The following is a 16492-nucleotide window of genomic DNA, read 5'->3' as shown; positions in this document are numbered from 1 at the left end:
CCCCCCCCCCTTAACTTCAGTTCAATAATGTTTACTGTTTAGAACCAGATATACGTTAATATAGTGAGAACCAGAAAACTGCGGAAATGTATACGACATTAAAGCATTACTTACGAGTTACGTCATGTATTTGATGATGTTACAAATGCAGTGGGTCTGTTTACAATGCACAAATTCTGCGGTTCATTGAACTTTTTACTGTAGGAGTTCATTTTGCTTTACATCCCTATTCAAGTTTTAGGACCCTCTTAGCTTAGCTTAGCCTCTTAGCTTAGGAAATTATTTGATCTAAACTGCAATCACAGACGTGATAATTCTAGTATGATTTTATCACATATTTTGTCTATGAATGTTTTATGATCAAGAAACTAGTCGTTTTATCTCATTTTTGTAATGTATATGGCTTTTAGTGCAACAGAAACAACAAAACAATTTTTGGAATTAATCTCAAAAAAATTTTTAGTTTTCATTTTATCCAAAAATGAAATTAGAGAAATGGAAGAGTTGAAAACTAAATTCATAAACTTTAAAGAAACTTTTCTTGGAATATAATTGTTTATGAATTATTTTAAAACTCTTTAAACAGTGTTTTATCCTTGAGTTATCCAAGTTATCTAAGTTAAGAAAAGAACTAAAAGGTCGGTAAAGTAGTTGAAAGGCTTAAAAATATAAATTTGATCAATAATTTACGTTCGGGTTTTTTCTTTACACAAAGTAAAATTTTTTAAACTTACTTAAGATTTGAAGAAATGACGTCATGTGATTTTGTTGCTGGGTGTATAGGGGGTAGCGCTGGAGTAGCTGTGGGTCATCCTTTAGATACACTCAAGGCAGGTACAATGCAGTACATGCACTGTACACTACTATACACTTTTTACACTGTACAGTGTACATTGTATACTTCCCTATGTACACTCTACACTGTAATCTGTACAATGTACAGTGTACAATGAATGTATACTGCACACGGTAAACTGTAAACTGTACAGTGTACAATGTATATCGCACACGGTAAACTGTACACTGTTCAGTGTACAATGTATACTGCACACGGTAAACTGTACACTGTGCAGTGTACAAGGTATACTGCACACTGTAAACTGGGCACTGTATAGTGTACAAGATATACTGCACACTGAAAACTGTAACACTGTACAGTTTTCAATGTATGCTGCACACTGGAAACTGTAAACTGTACAGTGTATAATGCATGCTCCACACTGTAAACTGTAAACTGTACAGTGTGCAATGTATGCTCCACACTGTAAACTGTAAACTGTACAGTGTACAATGTATGCTGCACACTGTAAACTGTACACTGTACAGTGTACAATGTATGCTGCACACTGTAAACTGTACACTGTACAGTGTACAAAGTATGCTGCACACTGTAAACTGTAAACTGTACAGTGTACATTGTATGCTCCACACTGTAAACTGTAAACTGTACAGTGTACATTGTATGCTCCACACTGTAAACTGTACACTGAACAATGTAAACATTGATTAATTTCGGTTCTTGTTTCTCCAGAGCTGGGAACTTTAGAATGGATAACCTTTAATCCCAACTACTTAAACTGAAAAGTAGAAACTTTTAATTTTAGTCCTTAATCCACTCTTTTTTCTCTCTCTTTGGATATTTGTACATTGTTTTCTTCAATGAGAGTGTAGAAATATAGTTCGTAAATTGTATTGACCAATGACAGCCTTGAAAACAAATTCTATCCCAGGAGAGAAATCCGCAATTTTAACAAATAAAGCAAATAAATTAACAAATAAATTGGTGAGAAATTAAGTGAAGGCCCTTCCAGTCAAGAAAACGAACAAATCTGGCGTTTCTAGAATCAAATTTGATGATCTAAATATTTAATCTCGAGATTAGCAAAAAGAGAGGATTAAGCGTTCTAAAGTTCCCAGCTCAGACTGTAAAATCTATGAAAAATGTTTTGTTTAAATCGTACGTAGGAACCTTCTAGATAACTTTTTAAATTAGATTTACAATTCCTTTTAGGATATAATGGATGTTGCAATATTAATAAAAATCTTAGGTTAAACAGCAGTTTGGCAAGGGAGGTACACTCTGGGAGGTTGCAGTAAAAAGCGTCAGGTTTATTTTATATGAAAATTAAAACAATAAAATAAAGGAATTAAAACTCTGATTTTCTAATCCCTTTATATGTGTATTTGCAACCTAATGTCCTAGATCCTAGATATGTTAAACTGCGAATTCTTTTAGGTCAAATAATCTAAGGTTGAAATATCAAAAAATTACACCATCAGGTTGCACAAATATGGGGATGAGAAAATATAAGTTTGTGGCAAAGATCTACTCCTTTGGAGGCTGGTTTATTCTCTTTATTTGCTTTATATGTTTAAAGAAAGGGTAAATATTTTCTGTTTTCCAAGGTTTATGAGTTTTATGGCAAAATATTTTCTTTAGAAAAACATTCGACATTTTTTAAGGTTTTAATTGCTGGATATTTTTGAAAAGTAATTTCTTTCAGGGAGAAGAAAGAGTTAATAAAATAATTTAAAAACAATATCTTTTATCTCGTTTGTTGCTTGATTTAGTTAAAGTTAGATCTATTTAAAATTGGAAAAAACGTTCACCGCTCTAAACATTTTATCAATAAATATTTTTGAAAGCAAATAGGAAATGAATGACTTCTAAATATTGAAAACTGAAGATTTTAGTTCATATGAACAAAAGTAGAAAGCCATATAAACACAAATATTTGAACTCGAATTTTCTCATTTCAAGTTTCAATAGAATAATAGTTTAGTTTTATTATTTATTTTCACCATCATCGGTTTTCTAAATAAATCAGGGACTTTTTACCCCTAGATATCAATGATCCTTCACGGTTAGAAAAAAATCTAATATTTTGTCCAACTTGCTTCAAAATTAAGGACAGAATGTTGTGTTGGAAAAATTGTAAGATATCTCGATCATTCTGTTCATTATTTCTAATTTAACGTTCGTAATTTCGAATTTAATGTTCGTAATTTCTAATTTAATGTTTGTAATTTCGAATTTAATGATCTTAAGTTCAAATTTAATGTTTATAATTTCTAATTTAATGTTCGTAATTTCTTATTTAATGTTTGCACTTTCGAATTTAATGTTTGTAATTTCGAATTTAATGATCTTAAGTTCGAATTTAATGTTTATAATTTCTAATTTAATGTTCGTAATTTCTTATTTTATGTTTGCACTTTCGAATTTAATGTTTGTAATTTCGAATTTGATGTTCTTAAGTTCGAATTAATGTTTATAATTTCAAATATAATGTACGTACTTTCTTATTTAATGTTTGCACTTTCGAATTTAATGTTTGCACTTTCGAATTTAATGTTTGTAATTTCGAATTTAATGTTCGTAATTTCGAATTTAATGTTCGTAATTTCGAATTTAATGTTCGTAATTTCGAATTTAATATTCGTAATTTCGAATTTAATGTTAGTAATTTGTAATTTAATTTTCGTAATTTCTAATTTAATGTTTATAATTTCTAATTTAATGTTTGCAATTTCTAATTTAATGTTTACACTTTCGATTTAAAGTCCGTAATTTCGAATCTAATATTCGTAATCTCGAAATGCTTTCGATCATATTACAAAATGTTTGTAAAAAACAAACAAACCCTTTAAAGGAACTGTAAGCTTAATTTTAAGTAACCCTCGATTAAAAGATGTCAATGCCCGATTCACAACTTTTGACTGCTCAAGGATGACGGACTTTTCCGATATTTTCTCTGCCCTCGATAATGTGTCAAAGGTTTAAAGGGAACCGTTGTAAATAACGTATTTCATGGAGGGTAACAGATCACAGTCCCTTCATGTCAACCATTGTTTAGAACTGAAGGAGGCGCTGGACTGTTCAAGGGTTTACTTGCACCAATGTTAACAGCTGGAGGTTTAAACTCTCTATTCTTTGGTGTATATGCTGTTTCACTTCAATACATACAGGTACTCATGATAATGATGAGTGCATGATGGGCAATCTCAAGATTCCTTTTTTTACCTTTTATTTAAGGTATGAGGACTTGTAAAAGGCATCAAAACTAACAAAAAAACGATAGTTGCCTGCAAATATTTTCTCTCAGAATTAAAATACGTAACAAAGGCAAATATTAAGAAAAAAAACTATTTTGAAGTCTCAAATATTTTTGAAACGTTTTTAAGGTCCAAAATAAAGTTCTGAAACCCGAATTTTGCTCAGAACCTTCAGACATTAATCAATCAATTCTTTTCGATCAAGAATCTCGAAAGATCAAGTGAACATCAAATTTTAAGAAAATATTCAGCATTACCAAAGTTCACATCTTAGCAATCAATTTTTTGATTGAATGATGATATTATTCTGAAGTGGTCTTTTTATGAATTAATGAGATATTCTACCGTAAACAGTCTAGGACAGGTTATGCAAAGGATTATTCCTAGCAATTTTCAGGTTTTGCAAAAGATAATTATTTATAGCAATTATCAGGGTTTGAATTGTTAGTTGTAGTTGGTGAAGTTATAAATAAAAAAAGAATTTCTCTACAATACTGTAATCTCAGTTCAACCACCATATATTGCCGGTCACTCCCTTTAAAAGTTTTTGAGGAACGAATCAATTTGTTGCCCATCTAGCATCTAGCATGCAGCCGTCATTTCTTGAGCATTGTTTATGGCATTTTCTCAATCTGCATTTATCTTTTTAACTTCATGTTGCTGTTAACGCTAAACTAAAGGAACACTTAGAATTGAAATCTTTTATGTTTTCCATCTTAACTCCTCTTGTTGAGATGTTATTGAGAAGAGCAAAACTAGAGGAGCTACGAGGTCACAAAGTTCTACCAGTATTGTCGCATATATTTGACCTTCTCTTTCTATATATTCTGCAGAGTTTTATATTCTACGTGAATGATATCGAAAATAACATCAAATCCAGATTTTTGGATTTAAGAAGAGGACATAAAAAGGTTGTTTAAATTGCTTTGTTTTTTTTAAATAGGGTTTTCTTAAAAAAAAGAAAATTGTTACAGGGTGTGGGCAGGGTTCCCTCCTATCCTGATATATTTCTAGAATTGTTACAGGGTGTGGGCAGGGTTCCCTCCTATCCTGATATATTTCTAGCTGGTTGTTACAGGGTGTGGGCAGGGTTCCCTCCTATCCTGATATATTTCAAGAATTGTTACAGGGTGTGGACAGGGTTCCCTCCTATCCTGATATATTCCTAGCTGGTTGTTACAGGGTATGGGCATGGTTCCCTCATATCCTGATATATTTCTAGCTGGTTGTTACAGGGTGTGGGCAGGGTTCCCTCCTATCCTGGTATATTTCTAGCTGGTTGTTACAGGGTGTGGACAGGGTTCTCTCCTATCCTGATATATTTCTAGCTGGTTGTCTGGGTGGAGGAGCTCAATTGATAGTTGGTAAGTAAATGTTGCATCTTTATAGATACTTTGCAGGTCTGTCTTATTGTGTTTGTATGCTTGTTTGTTTCCAATAAACGTCAAAACGGGAAAACTGATCGGGCCCAATTTTACGACAACTCACTTAACCCTTCTAGGAAAATTTGCCCGGAAAAATGTCGAAATATGTTATTTTTGAAAATACACCAATTTAAACAGAAAATCTTTGGAAATTAAGAAAAATTAAAATTACGACTTTCGGAGTTCAAAGCTAAATTTGATCATCGGAAAGGAGGCGCGAAGCGCAAAAGCTTAGTTTTTTACGTTTTAATAAAATTTAAACTACGTTTGCTTCCTAGGATGTCCGATAGAACTTATTAAAGTTAAACTGCAGACTCAGCGCTTAAACAAATTCAGGGAAAAATTTATTCAATGTTATTTTTGTTATTTTCGATAAATAAAATCTCTATTTGCCAAAGAAAAGCAAAAAAGGATAATTTAAGATTCATTACTTTTCAAAATTTAATATTCAACAAAAATTTGAATTATTTTTTGCAATTTTTTTATAAGTGGGCCCTGGGACTGCAGTAAACATATTTACAAATATGAGGTGAGCCAATACACGTACCCCCCCCCCTTTTTATAAGATAAAATTCAGTATTTCTTTAGATAATCTTTTCTTGCATTTGAAATATCTGATGATGGGCTTCACAAGAACCTAAAATAGTTATCCTATTTCAAAATTGCATGTTAATAAGTTTGATTACACTATGCAAATATTTAACCCACCCAAAGAAATTAACAAAAAAGATTTTTCTAGTAATAATGTATTAATAAATCGATTTGAAAAATCGTTTCGTTTAATATCTTAGACAAGGGAAAACATTTTGCAATGTGTATTAAAAGTAAACTTTTTGAAATTACAATTTTGTACTGCGATAAATAACTTCATGTCTAACACTTTTAACCCTATCCCTGCTGGGGTACTTGAAAACCAGTCAACCAGTCAGCAGACCACATTTTGGAAATGGCAGGACAAGGGAAATTTTGTGATTATTATCTGTAGAAATCTACTTCTAAAATTAGGTTGACAAATAAACGCAGCAAATTATATCAAAAATCAAGACGACATTCAAGTCGTCCTGCATACTGTCATGTTTCGTGGGACACCCTGTACATACAAATATTGTAAACTGTTCACTGTAAAAACCGTATACAGTTCTTTGCAAAAATTGTACACTGTTCACTGTAAAAACTATAAGATGTGCAGGGTGTTCGAGGTGTGTACCGAGGATTAACCCCCTTAGTCTGGAGAGACGGGCCTGGGTTCGGTCTCTATATGGTCATTTACGAGGTTAGTTTGTCATTTAACTGAGTGTTTCAAATTACATGGGTCCTCAGGCATACTGCCTGAATGCCTTTTTTACCTTTGCCGACTAAATATGTTTTTAGACCTACTTCCGGTCATTGGATTTAGACTTTTTTAAGCTTGCACAAAAGGAAGTATAATTTCTGCAAAGAAATTTTACATATACTTTAGCACAGATGCCTTTAAAAAGAATTTTCAAATTTCTTTGAATAAAAATTTCGTTTTTGAAAATTTTACAAATTGTATATTCTCAGAATAATTTCTTCACAATGGACAATCTCTGAGAATTTTAAAAATAGAATTTGTGTTCTTGCAGAACAAATTTGCACCGTAAAAACATATGATATGTCTCAAATGATTTCTTAAAACTCAGCTTAATTACCATGTCTAGCCAACCACTTCCTGAAACCAAAACGATTTTTCAATACGATTTCTCAAAACGATTTTACTATTTATTTTGGTTAAAATTTTGGTCAGAGTAAAAATTTAGCATAATGCCAAAAAGCAAACTCATCAAACTATTTCAATTTTACAATAGGATTTAAATCTCAGATTATTTTAGAACCTCTTAAACTCTAAACATTTTAAACTTATTAAAACAGACCTCAAACCGATGCCCGTTATGTATAAAGAGTTCGAATTTAATGAATTTGAGCCGCGTCTCAAATCCGCCATAAAACCAGTTTCCATCGAGCGCCGGCTTAAATCTTGAAACATTGAACACAATTTTAAGTGGAACCAACCATGTTTGAGTCGCATCTAAAATTTAAGCCTCAGGTTCAATATAAATATTTGAAAATTGTAATTATGTTTCAGTACGGATTGCATTTGCTTGGAGGTCGAGAGAAAACTGGAAAAATGGAACAATTCATTTCAGGTTAATTTTTCGCTTTGTCCTTTCTATGGACATATTTATTCAATTATTTATTTTACATCAATTTGAACAATGTGGAGAGAGGATAGTGTACAGTAACCTACTCTACCCTTCAAACAATCCAAATATTATTCCATTTAAGACACTTTCTTCATTTTATCTATATACTTTTTTAATTTAAATACATATGTTGGGTTAATTTTCAATTACAGTGATTTAAATGCCCAATTCTAAAAATGCATAACCCTCACTTTCGACCCCTTTTTGTACATGCAGCGTTATCCTATCTTTGTTGGCTATACGTTTTAAATGTTGGTATTTTAAGATAAAGTATAATATCCCATTGTTCCGGAGAACTATTGAAATTTTCCAGACTGGGCCTCTTAAAAGTGTCGCAACCCTTTTGCCTTTGAAGCCCAAATATGCAGGTTTTAGCACTGCAGCACATGAGTTTATTCGATTTTCATTTAGTTTTGTTTTAAAACGATCTTTTTGGTTCTTTTTCCCCTTACATTTTCCTTGCACAATAAAAGTTTTGCATAGTTCAAAAAATCAAACTTTTATAATTTACAGTATTTGGAGCCAGAAGAGGTTATGAGCATGGTACTAGTCCAAAAACCATTAAAATTTTCAAATAACCGAATCAAGCCAGTTTTAAAAATAAATATGTCAATCAATAAAATCTGAATTTACCCATGTTTATTGGATCTCCCTGTACACCAGGCGGTGTTGCTGGCATGATGGCCTGGTTGTCGGTTCTTCCCTTTGATGTTCTCAAATCCAGGTCAGTCTGCTCCAATAATTTTTAAACATTATGTCTATTGTTTTCCAGTTCTAATGTATTATTTGATAACATTTTTTGCAGATTTTTTTATATCTCATTCAATTTATGATGAATTTTTGGAAAACAAAAGAATAAGCATTGTCCGGACAATTTTTCAACAATTTTTAATTTGGATTCGCGGTTTTTTTCAATGTTTCAAAAATATTTTAAATTTTTTATCACATTTTATTTTTTTGGTCTAAAATCCGAAGCAATAAAAATTGTTGTCCGAAACATTGGTAATCCCGGTATTTTTTTACACACACCACCTTTTATATTTCTGTTTTTATTTAAAAAACCTTAATTACTTGTTCGCTTGAAGTAGTCATGCAAAGAGAGCCACTTGTGTGGTCATGTTGTACATAGGGTATCCAATCGAAAATTTTTGCACGCAAATCGTGAAATAATTGCGCAAAGATTTTCTTACGTTTCGAGTATAATAAATATTACACGAAATTTCTATATAATTTTGTATTGGTGCAGAAAAGCTATTTCTCGAAAATTATGAAGAAGATCTGGGTTTTTGCGCATTTCGTTATTCCTGCAACTCCGTTATTTCGAGCTATCCAGTTATTTCGAGCTCCTTCGTTAAATTTCGAGAAACATTTGCAGAAAATGAATGAATCAAAGATTATTATCTCCTTGGTGGCGGGTTTGGTTGGCGCCTTGGCGCCAATCATTGCGCACCCCAATCATTATCATTGGTTTAGTTAAGAGATTTGATCAAATTTACTTTTGTATTGAGCTTCTTTACTTCTTCCTGAAGTTCTTCAACTTTATCAATCTGTTCCTCTTGTTTTTCAAGCCTAGCATCTATCTTCAGATTTATCTTACTGCAGGTTCAAGCAATTCCATCATTCTGTTTGCTTCCAAGGGCTTTCATGCATTCAGATGAGAGTAGGGTTTCCAGTCGTAATTTCGTTACGCGTAATTACGCGTAACGAAACGTAACACTTTCTTTCACTTACGCAGGAGAGAAGGTAAACTTGAGAAAGTAGGTTGAAATATTAACAAGTCGTTGAAAATTAAAAATTTTTATAGAATATATATTGGCTGAAATTCTGATTCAACTTGCGTGACATTATTTTCCTTGTAAGTTAGTTGTTTTATTTAAATTATAAGTTAAAACATCAAAATTTCATAGACGTAATTAAGGAAAAATTTCGCAAAATTACTTTGTAGAAACTACGCGAAATTGAAGTTTCGCTAAATACGCGTAATTATTACAAAATTTCGCGAAATCACCTCGTAGAAATTACGCGAAATTAGGCCGTAATTATGCGTAATTATAGTTTCGCTTTTTACGCGTAATTATTACGAAATTTTGCGAAATTACGTCGTAGAAATTACGCGAAATTACGCCGTAATTACGCGTAATTATAGTTTTCATTATTACGCATAATCATTACGAAATTTCGCGAAATTACGTTGTAGAAATTACGCGAAATTACGCCGTAATTTCGCGAAATGGATATTTCCCCAATTACGCGTAATCCTGCGAAATTACACGAAATGAAAATTATTACGCGTAACTGCACGTAATTACGCGTAAGAGAATAATCTATTACGTTGAAAACCCTAGATGAGAGTCCCGAGGCCGAATTTAAAGAATTTAAGCCGCGGTTTAAATTTAAGCCGCAGATCAAATTTTATTTGTTCCACTTAAATTTGTATTCAGTTTTTCGAAATTTAAGCCGGCGCTCAATTGAACCCAGTTTTTGGGGGATTTTAGACGCGGCTTAAATTCATTAAATTCGGACACTGAGCATTTAACATGTGCCCAAAGCTTGCAGAGAAAGAATTGAACACAACCATTTCTCACAGTAAATACTTTATGACAGCAAAGACAAATCTCTTCCTCAGGTGCTGGTACAATATCAGGATCCTGAGTTTCTGCCATTATTTACTTTATCACTATCTACACAGTCAAATAAAGTAAGGGATCTCAGGGTGCCCCTTACACACTCAGTATTAAAGGGATCTTTCGGCGCCCCTTACACCTAACTTTTCAAGAACCTAATTCCTGTACACTTAAGGATACAACTGACATGGCTGAACAATGCTTGGTTCACTTCAGAGTTTAAACAATTAATTAATTAACGTCCATTTTGCATTTCACATTTTAAGCGTGGGGGTGGTGCACGCTGGCAACCTGGGGACCCATTCTCTCTGAAACCTCTTTTAGAAGTGAATCAAGCGTATATTAGCTTGATCGTTTCATTTAGCCGCAAGGAACTTTTTTCAAAACCATCTTAAAAATCAAATTTAAAGGACTAGAAGGTGTCTGCATGCTCTTTTTAGTTTCCATGGGGTCCCTCCAATAATCTGCCTCTGTCTACGGTCTCTAAGTTAATTGTGCATTAGATGTTATACTAGCCTGACGTTCATTCAGCCCTGATTAAAGGTTTATTTTGAAAATGAATTACTTGCAATACGTTTTGTCACCCCATTAATTAAAAATTTAGCTTGAAAATTTAAACTGTTATTGTTTGAAAAATTGCAATCAATATAGTCTAAGAAATGAGAAAATTAATCTAAATAATGTATTTGTGGCTAGACGTCTAGGGGCAGAATTAGATGCTTTGCTTCATTAAAATATTTAAGTTATAATTTATGATTTATCCAACTTTTTCTGGAAATATCCATATTTTTGGACACCAAAATGTAAGACGACCGATAAATGTCGACAAACTTAATTTGGAATGCTTGATTTGAATCAAAAAGAACCTGTCTGTGGTTAGAATGAGTTCCCCAATTTTTGGGTTATAAAGGGGTTGATGAGTTATGATCAAAGATACAACCAAACCAACAGATATCTTACTATGTACTTAAATATGAAGTTTAAGATTGAGCATTGATCATAATGCATAGTTGGTTAACAAATAAATACCCTAACTCTCACAGCCTAACTGTTTTCTAAATTTGACAGAAGGAGATGGCCTAACGACCTATAGTATATTTATCAAATATGCAGTACGCTCTCGTTGTAGTAAAAAATGATGGTATACATTATCACATTATACACTTAAACCTCCCTGGAATACACCTTAAACCTTATCTAGGCTGCAGGCAGATGACCCAGCACGACCTCGGTACAAAAACATGGTGGACTGTGCCAGGTAAATAAATTTTTAGAAGGATGGAACTTTTGAATTGAAAGGTTTAATTTAGAGGTCAAATATCTTAATTAAGTTTTATAATATTGACTTCACAATACAAAATGCATAAACTTCTTGAACATACTTTTAGAATAATATTATCTGCATAGGATAAAAATTGTGTTGTTTAATCCAATTCTGTTAATTATAGACTTAGTCCATATATATAATAAAACAAGACATTCATGTATATGTCGCGTAAAGCCGGCCAAATGGCTGGACGGATTGGGCTGAAATTTTGTGTGGACACTCATGGGTGGAGGGGGGGGGGGGTGTTATAGGCTAAAAAATCATAATTTTATTTTTTTCAATTTTTTTTCCACGGGCAACGCCGGGCCCTTCAGCTGGTGTGACTATAAACTTTTAGTATTATTTAAAACTAACCAAACTATAAAAATTGTGGCAAAAAATATCAAAGTGCTAATGAGCATGTAAATATATTACGCAATTCATCTTTTGTAACATAAAAGAAAGATATTACGAGGAAAGTTTGTACTTCGCCCCTTTTTCATAAAAAGTAAACACTCCCTTTAATTTTGGAAATTAACAAAAGTTGCTTCATAACTTCTCTGTGACACTTGAAATAAATAAAAGAACCTGCCGAGTCAGAAGAGATATAAGAATTCTTAATTTTCACGTGATAAATTAAAAATTTTGTGAAAACCAACCATTTATTATTCCAGACAGAGCTACGCTACTGATGGAGCTAAAGTGTTCACAAGAGGTACTTTTCCAATTTTATTAAAACCGGAAACAACTTGAAACTTTCATTCAAGAAATGTATAAAATAGAAAGTATATATATGATGCCTTCAGTTCAGACGGATTTTGGGAATTCTGAAATAGTAATCTGCCTCCTATTTTTGAAGAATCAAGAAAAAAATTATTGTTAAAATAGTTTTTAATTTATTTCTACAAAAAGTGTGTTAGAGATCATCCTGTCATTTTTCCTTTGACGAGGAATCTTTTTATTTAGTTATAAAAAGTTTTACTTTCAACATTTATCCTCAATTCAGTTTTTATACCATCCTTATAGTTTTCATTATTACTCATAATCATTACGAAATTTCGCGAAATTACGTTGTAGAAATTACGCGAAATTACGCCGTAATTTCGCGAAATGGAAGCCTGATAGGTCGGGTACTGTAATAAGTATGGCCGTGCCATCAAAATTTAAACCAAGTCCTGCATAGGATAGGGAAACATTCCATTAAAATTATAAATCGTCAAATGAGTTAATCGATAGAGGAACAATTTTTTTTTTATTTTACTGTAACATTTTTGCATGAGGCTTCATAAATATGCTTATTGTAAACAACAGATCGAAGGGGGCTAAAACAGCTACCCCCTCCCCCTGATTAAAAAAAATATGTATTAGTGTGTATATAGGATGGTTGGCCATGTCTCTGAGAGCCTTCCCGGTGAATGCCATCACGTTCCTTGTATATGAGTTCCTGTTGGAGAATTGTACTAATATACAGAAACATGTATAGTTCCTTGTATATAAGTTCCTTTTAGAGAACTGTACTAGAATACAGAAACATGTGAAGTTCCTTGTATATTAGTTCTTGTTGGAGAACTATACTAGAATACAGAAACATGTATAGTTCCTTGTAAATGAGTTCTTGTTAGAGAACTATACTAGAATACAGAAACATGTATAGTTCCTTGTAAATGATTTCTTGTTGGAGAACTGTACTAGAATTCAGAAACATGTAAAGTTCCTTGTAAATGAGTTCTTGTTGGAGAACTATACTAGAATACAGAAACATGTATAGTTCCTTGTATATAAGTTCTTGTTGAAGAACTGTACTAGAATACAGAAACATGCATAGTTCCTTGTAAATGAGTTCTTGTTAGAGAACTATACTAGAATACAGAAACATGTATAGTTCCTTGTATATTAGTTCTTGTTGAAGAACTGTACTAGAATACAGAAACATGTACAGTTCATTGTTTATGAGTTCTTGTTGGAGAACTGTACTAGAATACAGAAACATGTATAGTTCCTTGTATATGAGTTCTTGTTGGAGAACTGATCTATAATACAGAAACATGTATAGTTCCTCAAAAAGAAAAACCGGTATTCAAAGTTCTGCGGGTAATGCAACTTTTACCTTATTTTACTAATCATAACTTCATAAGTTTTTATCTTTTGGCGAGAGTACACTTTAAAAATATATAGATTCAAATTCAGCAAATCAAATTTTTGCTTTTAATTCTTTTACATATCCCTAACAAAATGATTCTTAAATGAAAAGCAAAAACATAAAAAGAATTATTAAATTTATTCATGAAATCGTTTTATTGCTTTACATGAAAAAAAAATTAGTTTTATGTAAATCGCAATTCGTATTTGTATTAAAGTATTAAAGTGTTTGATATGAACATTTAAAAAATCAATAAAGATAATTAAGTCTCAATAATTAATATTTTGGTAAGATTATACATTTTGAAAAATGACACAGGATTTCTCCTAGAAAGAAATTTCGGCTCCATTTTTCAGTCCATGCTCGTCACATACATTGTGCTCGAACTGTATATCTGATGAATGTTGACATATCTTGTTTTTCACTAAAACCAAAATTAGCAAGGAAAGCTTATTGCTGTTGATTATTCTCTGTGTATATATTGAAACCATATATCTCTGGGCGGTGTTTGTAAACAAAAATAAATGCATCAGTGTTCCTCTTGTATCCGAGGAGGATAAAAGCATTTACTTTTGAAAATTTTGATAATTCACATTATAGTTACCTATGACCAGAATATTTCATTGATTTTTTATGTGAAAGATGGATCCCATGTCATGCTGTGACATCCGTCTTGTGTACTTTTGACACCCCAGATACAGCAAAGAGCTTTGTTTACTGTCTTTTGAAATATCTATCTTTACATTATAATTCTTTGGTTTGATAGAGCTTTTTTATCAATTAAAATATTCGCACATTTTGATAAATTTTCTCTATTTATTGAAATAATCGCACATTTTAATAGTTTTTGTTAATATTCTCTTACAACATTTTAGAACATTTTAAAATAATTTTAAAAAGATTATTTTATTTAGCTCCCAGGTTGTGATACAATTCTTCCAGGTTTGTTCCTGCATAATCTTCATTCTGTGGATACAATCTTTCATTGCAGGTTCAAATACAACAAGTAGAAATAAAAAATAAGTTGTAAAAGATAAATTGTGGGAGAAAAGGTTATATTCGTTATTTAGTGACAATTCGTTAATTTTGGAAAGGAAATGATTAAGGGTAATCTCTGTCGATCTGAAGGTTATATTTGGTTAACATTGTTATATTAGACCTTTTTATGTATTTATGTACTTTAATAATTTTGTAACGAAAGGCAAAAGTTGTAAGAGATAAAGTTAACATCAAATTTAAAAAAAAAAAATTAATAATGCCGTAAAGTCGTCTCTGAAATTTTATTTTTGATAGAAAATGCCACGAAGACAAAAGACGATTTCTAAGTCAACATTTGATTCCAATGTTTTCAGAGACTTGTTGTGTATACTATACAGTAATATGCAATCAATGAGATTGATATTGGGTATGATGTACTATGTACTATGATGTATAAACATAATATTTATATTCATAAATAATATTGGACATTTTTCCTTACAGCTAAAAAATAAACAGCACCTGCTCTGATTATAGAAAAAGGGACTGAGCGTTGCTATTTAGAAAAGGGGAACAAGCGCCACAATTTTAGGAAAGTGGACTGAACGCTACATTTAAAATAGCGCAATAATCGCTACTATTCTAACACTGGGGAACAAAAATCGATTTGAATTTTGCCAATTCCTTCTTGAAAGCATGAATAAGATCTTTAAAGTTCTAAAATGTACGTGTCTAGGGCTACTAAAAAAGATATAAAAGTCAGTGAGGTAAAACCAAAGGCTAAGACGTTGTGAAGCCGAACTATCAGTAGTCTGGACCCACAAAGTATGAAACTGTGAAGACGAACTATCAGTAGTCTGGACCCACAAAGTATGAAACTGTGAAGCCGAACTATCAGTAGTCTGGACCCACAAAGTATGAAACTGTGAAGACGAACTATCTGAAGTCTGGACCCACAAAGTATGAAACCGTGAAGACGAACTATCAGTAGTCTGGACCCACAAAGTATGAAACTGTGAAGACGAACTATGAGTAGTCTGGACCCACAAAGTATGAAACTGTGAAGACGAACTATCAGTAGTCTGGTGTTTCGCGACGAATCCTTCTCAGAACTAAATTCGTCGATAATATAATAAAACCCTTTTACCTAGAATCCATCCTAGGTGACTGAATATTTGTATCCTGTAAGTTTGCTCCGAACTGTCAACTTGGATCATTCTTCTGTAACTTAGGAACTGCAGAATCAAATCTAGTAAAAATGAACTATTTTAAGTATATAAAAACACTAATATATTATCAAAAGTAAGAGGATAAACGAAACTGCTCGTCATGAAATCGTGGTATCTAACATGTGAGAATGAGAAAGTTGCATGAGCCATCAGAATTTGAACTTCATCGTTGTTCTTTTCTATTTGACTCAGATGTTCATTTGCTTGTCGATCAAGCTCTCCTGCCTCATTTAACAGCTGTTCCACCTGGCGAAGTATTGGATTCGCTTGTGCCATATTTCCGTGAGATCTATGATCTATTCCTGAGAGGCAGCTCTGCCCAGCCTCACCACGCAGCCTCTCAGCCTCTCTTTTCTTATTCTTATCCTCTTGTCTTAGACCGGCCTCTTGATCTCGTCTCCACCTCGAAGCATCTCTATACATGTTGATTTATGCTTCAGTGTCGTTATTTTCCCGGACATATGTTTCATGACTTGATTCAACCTCTGCAATCCTCTGTTCCAACATGGGTTC

At 32.5% G+C, this 16492-nt stretch overlaps 1 protein-coding gene across 1 annotated transcript; it reads left to right on the top strand.

Annotated features, from left to right (window-relative positions):
• Nucleotides 1-739: 739 nt before the first annotated feature.
• LOC111707768 (mitochondrial basic amino acids transporter) lies at nucleotides 740-13291 on the top strand (the record flags this gene model as incomplete). Its single annotated transcript, XM_023480908.1, has 12 exons — nucleotides 740-830; nucleotides 2049-2107; nucleotides 3858-3969; nucleotides 5345-5420; nucleotides 5759-5816; nucleotides 5970-6009; nucleotides 6670-6753; nucleotides 7585-7645; nucleotides 8366-8426; nucleotides 11528-11584; nucleotides 12307-12347; nucleotides 13012-13291. Coding segments are annotated over 12 exons (844 nt in total), but the record flags the coding sequence as incomplete, so codon positions are not given.
• Nucleotides 13292-16492: the final 3201 nt, after the last annotated feature.

Source organism: Eurytemora carolleeae, unplaced genomic scaffold (genome assembly GCF_000591075.1).
Source record: "Eurytemora carolleeae unplaced genomic scaffold, Eaff_2.0 scaffold823, whole genome shotgun sequence".
NCBI lineage: Eukaryota > Metazoa > Arthropoda > Copepoda > Calanoida > Temoridae > Eurytemora > Eurytemora carolleeae.
This window is presented reverse-complemented; position numbering and strand designations above follow the sequence as displayed.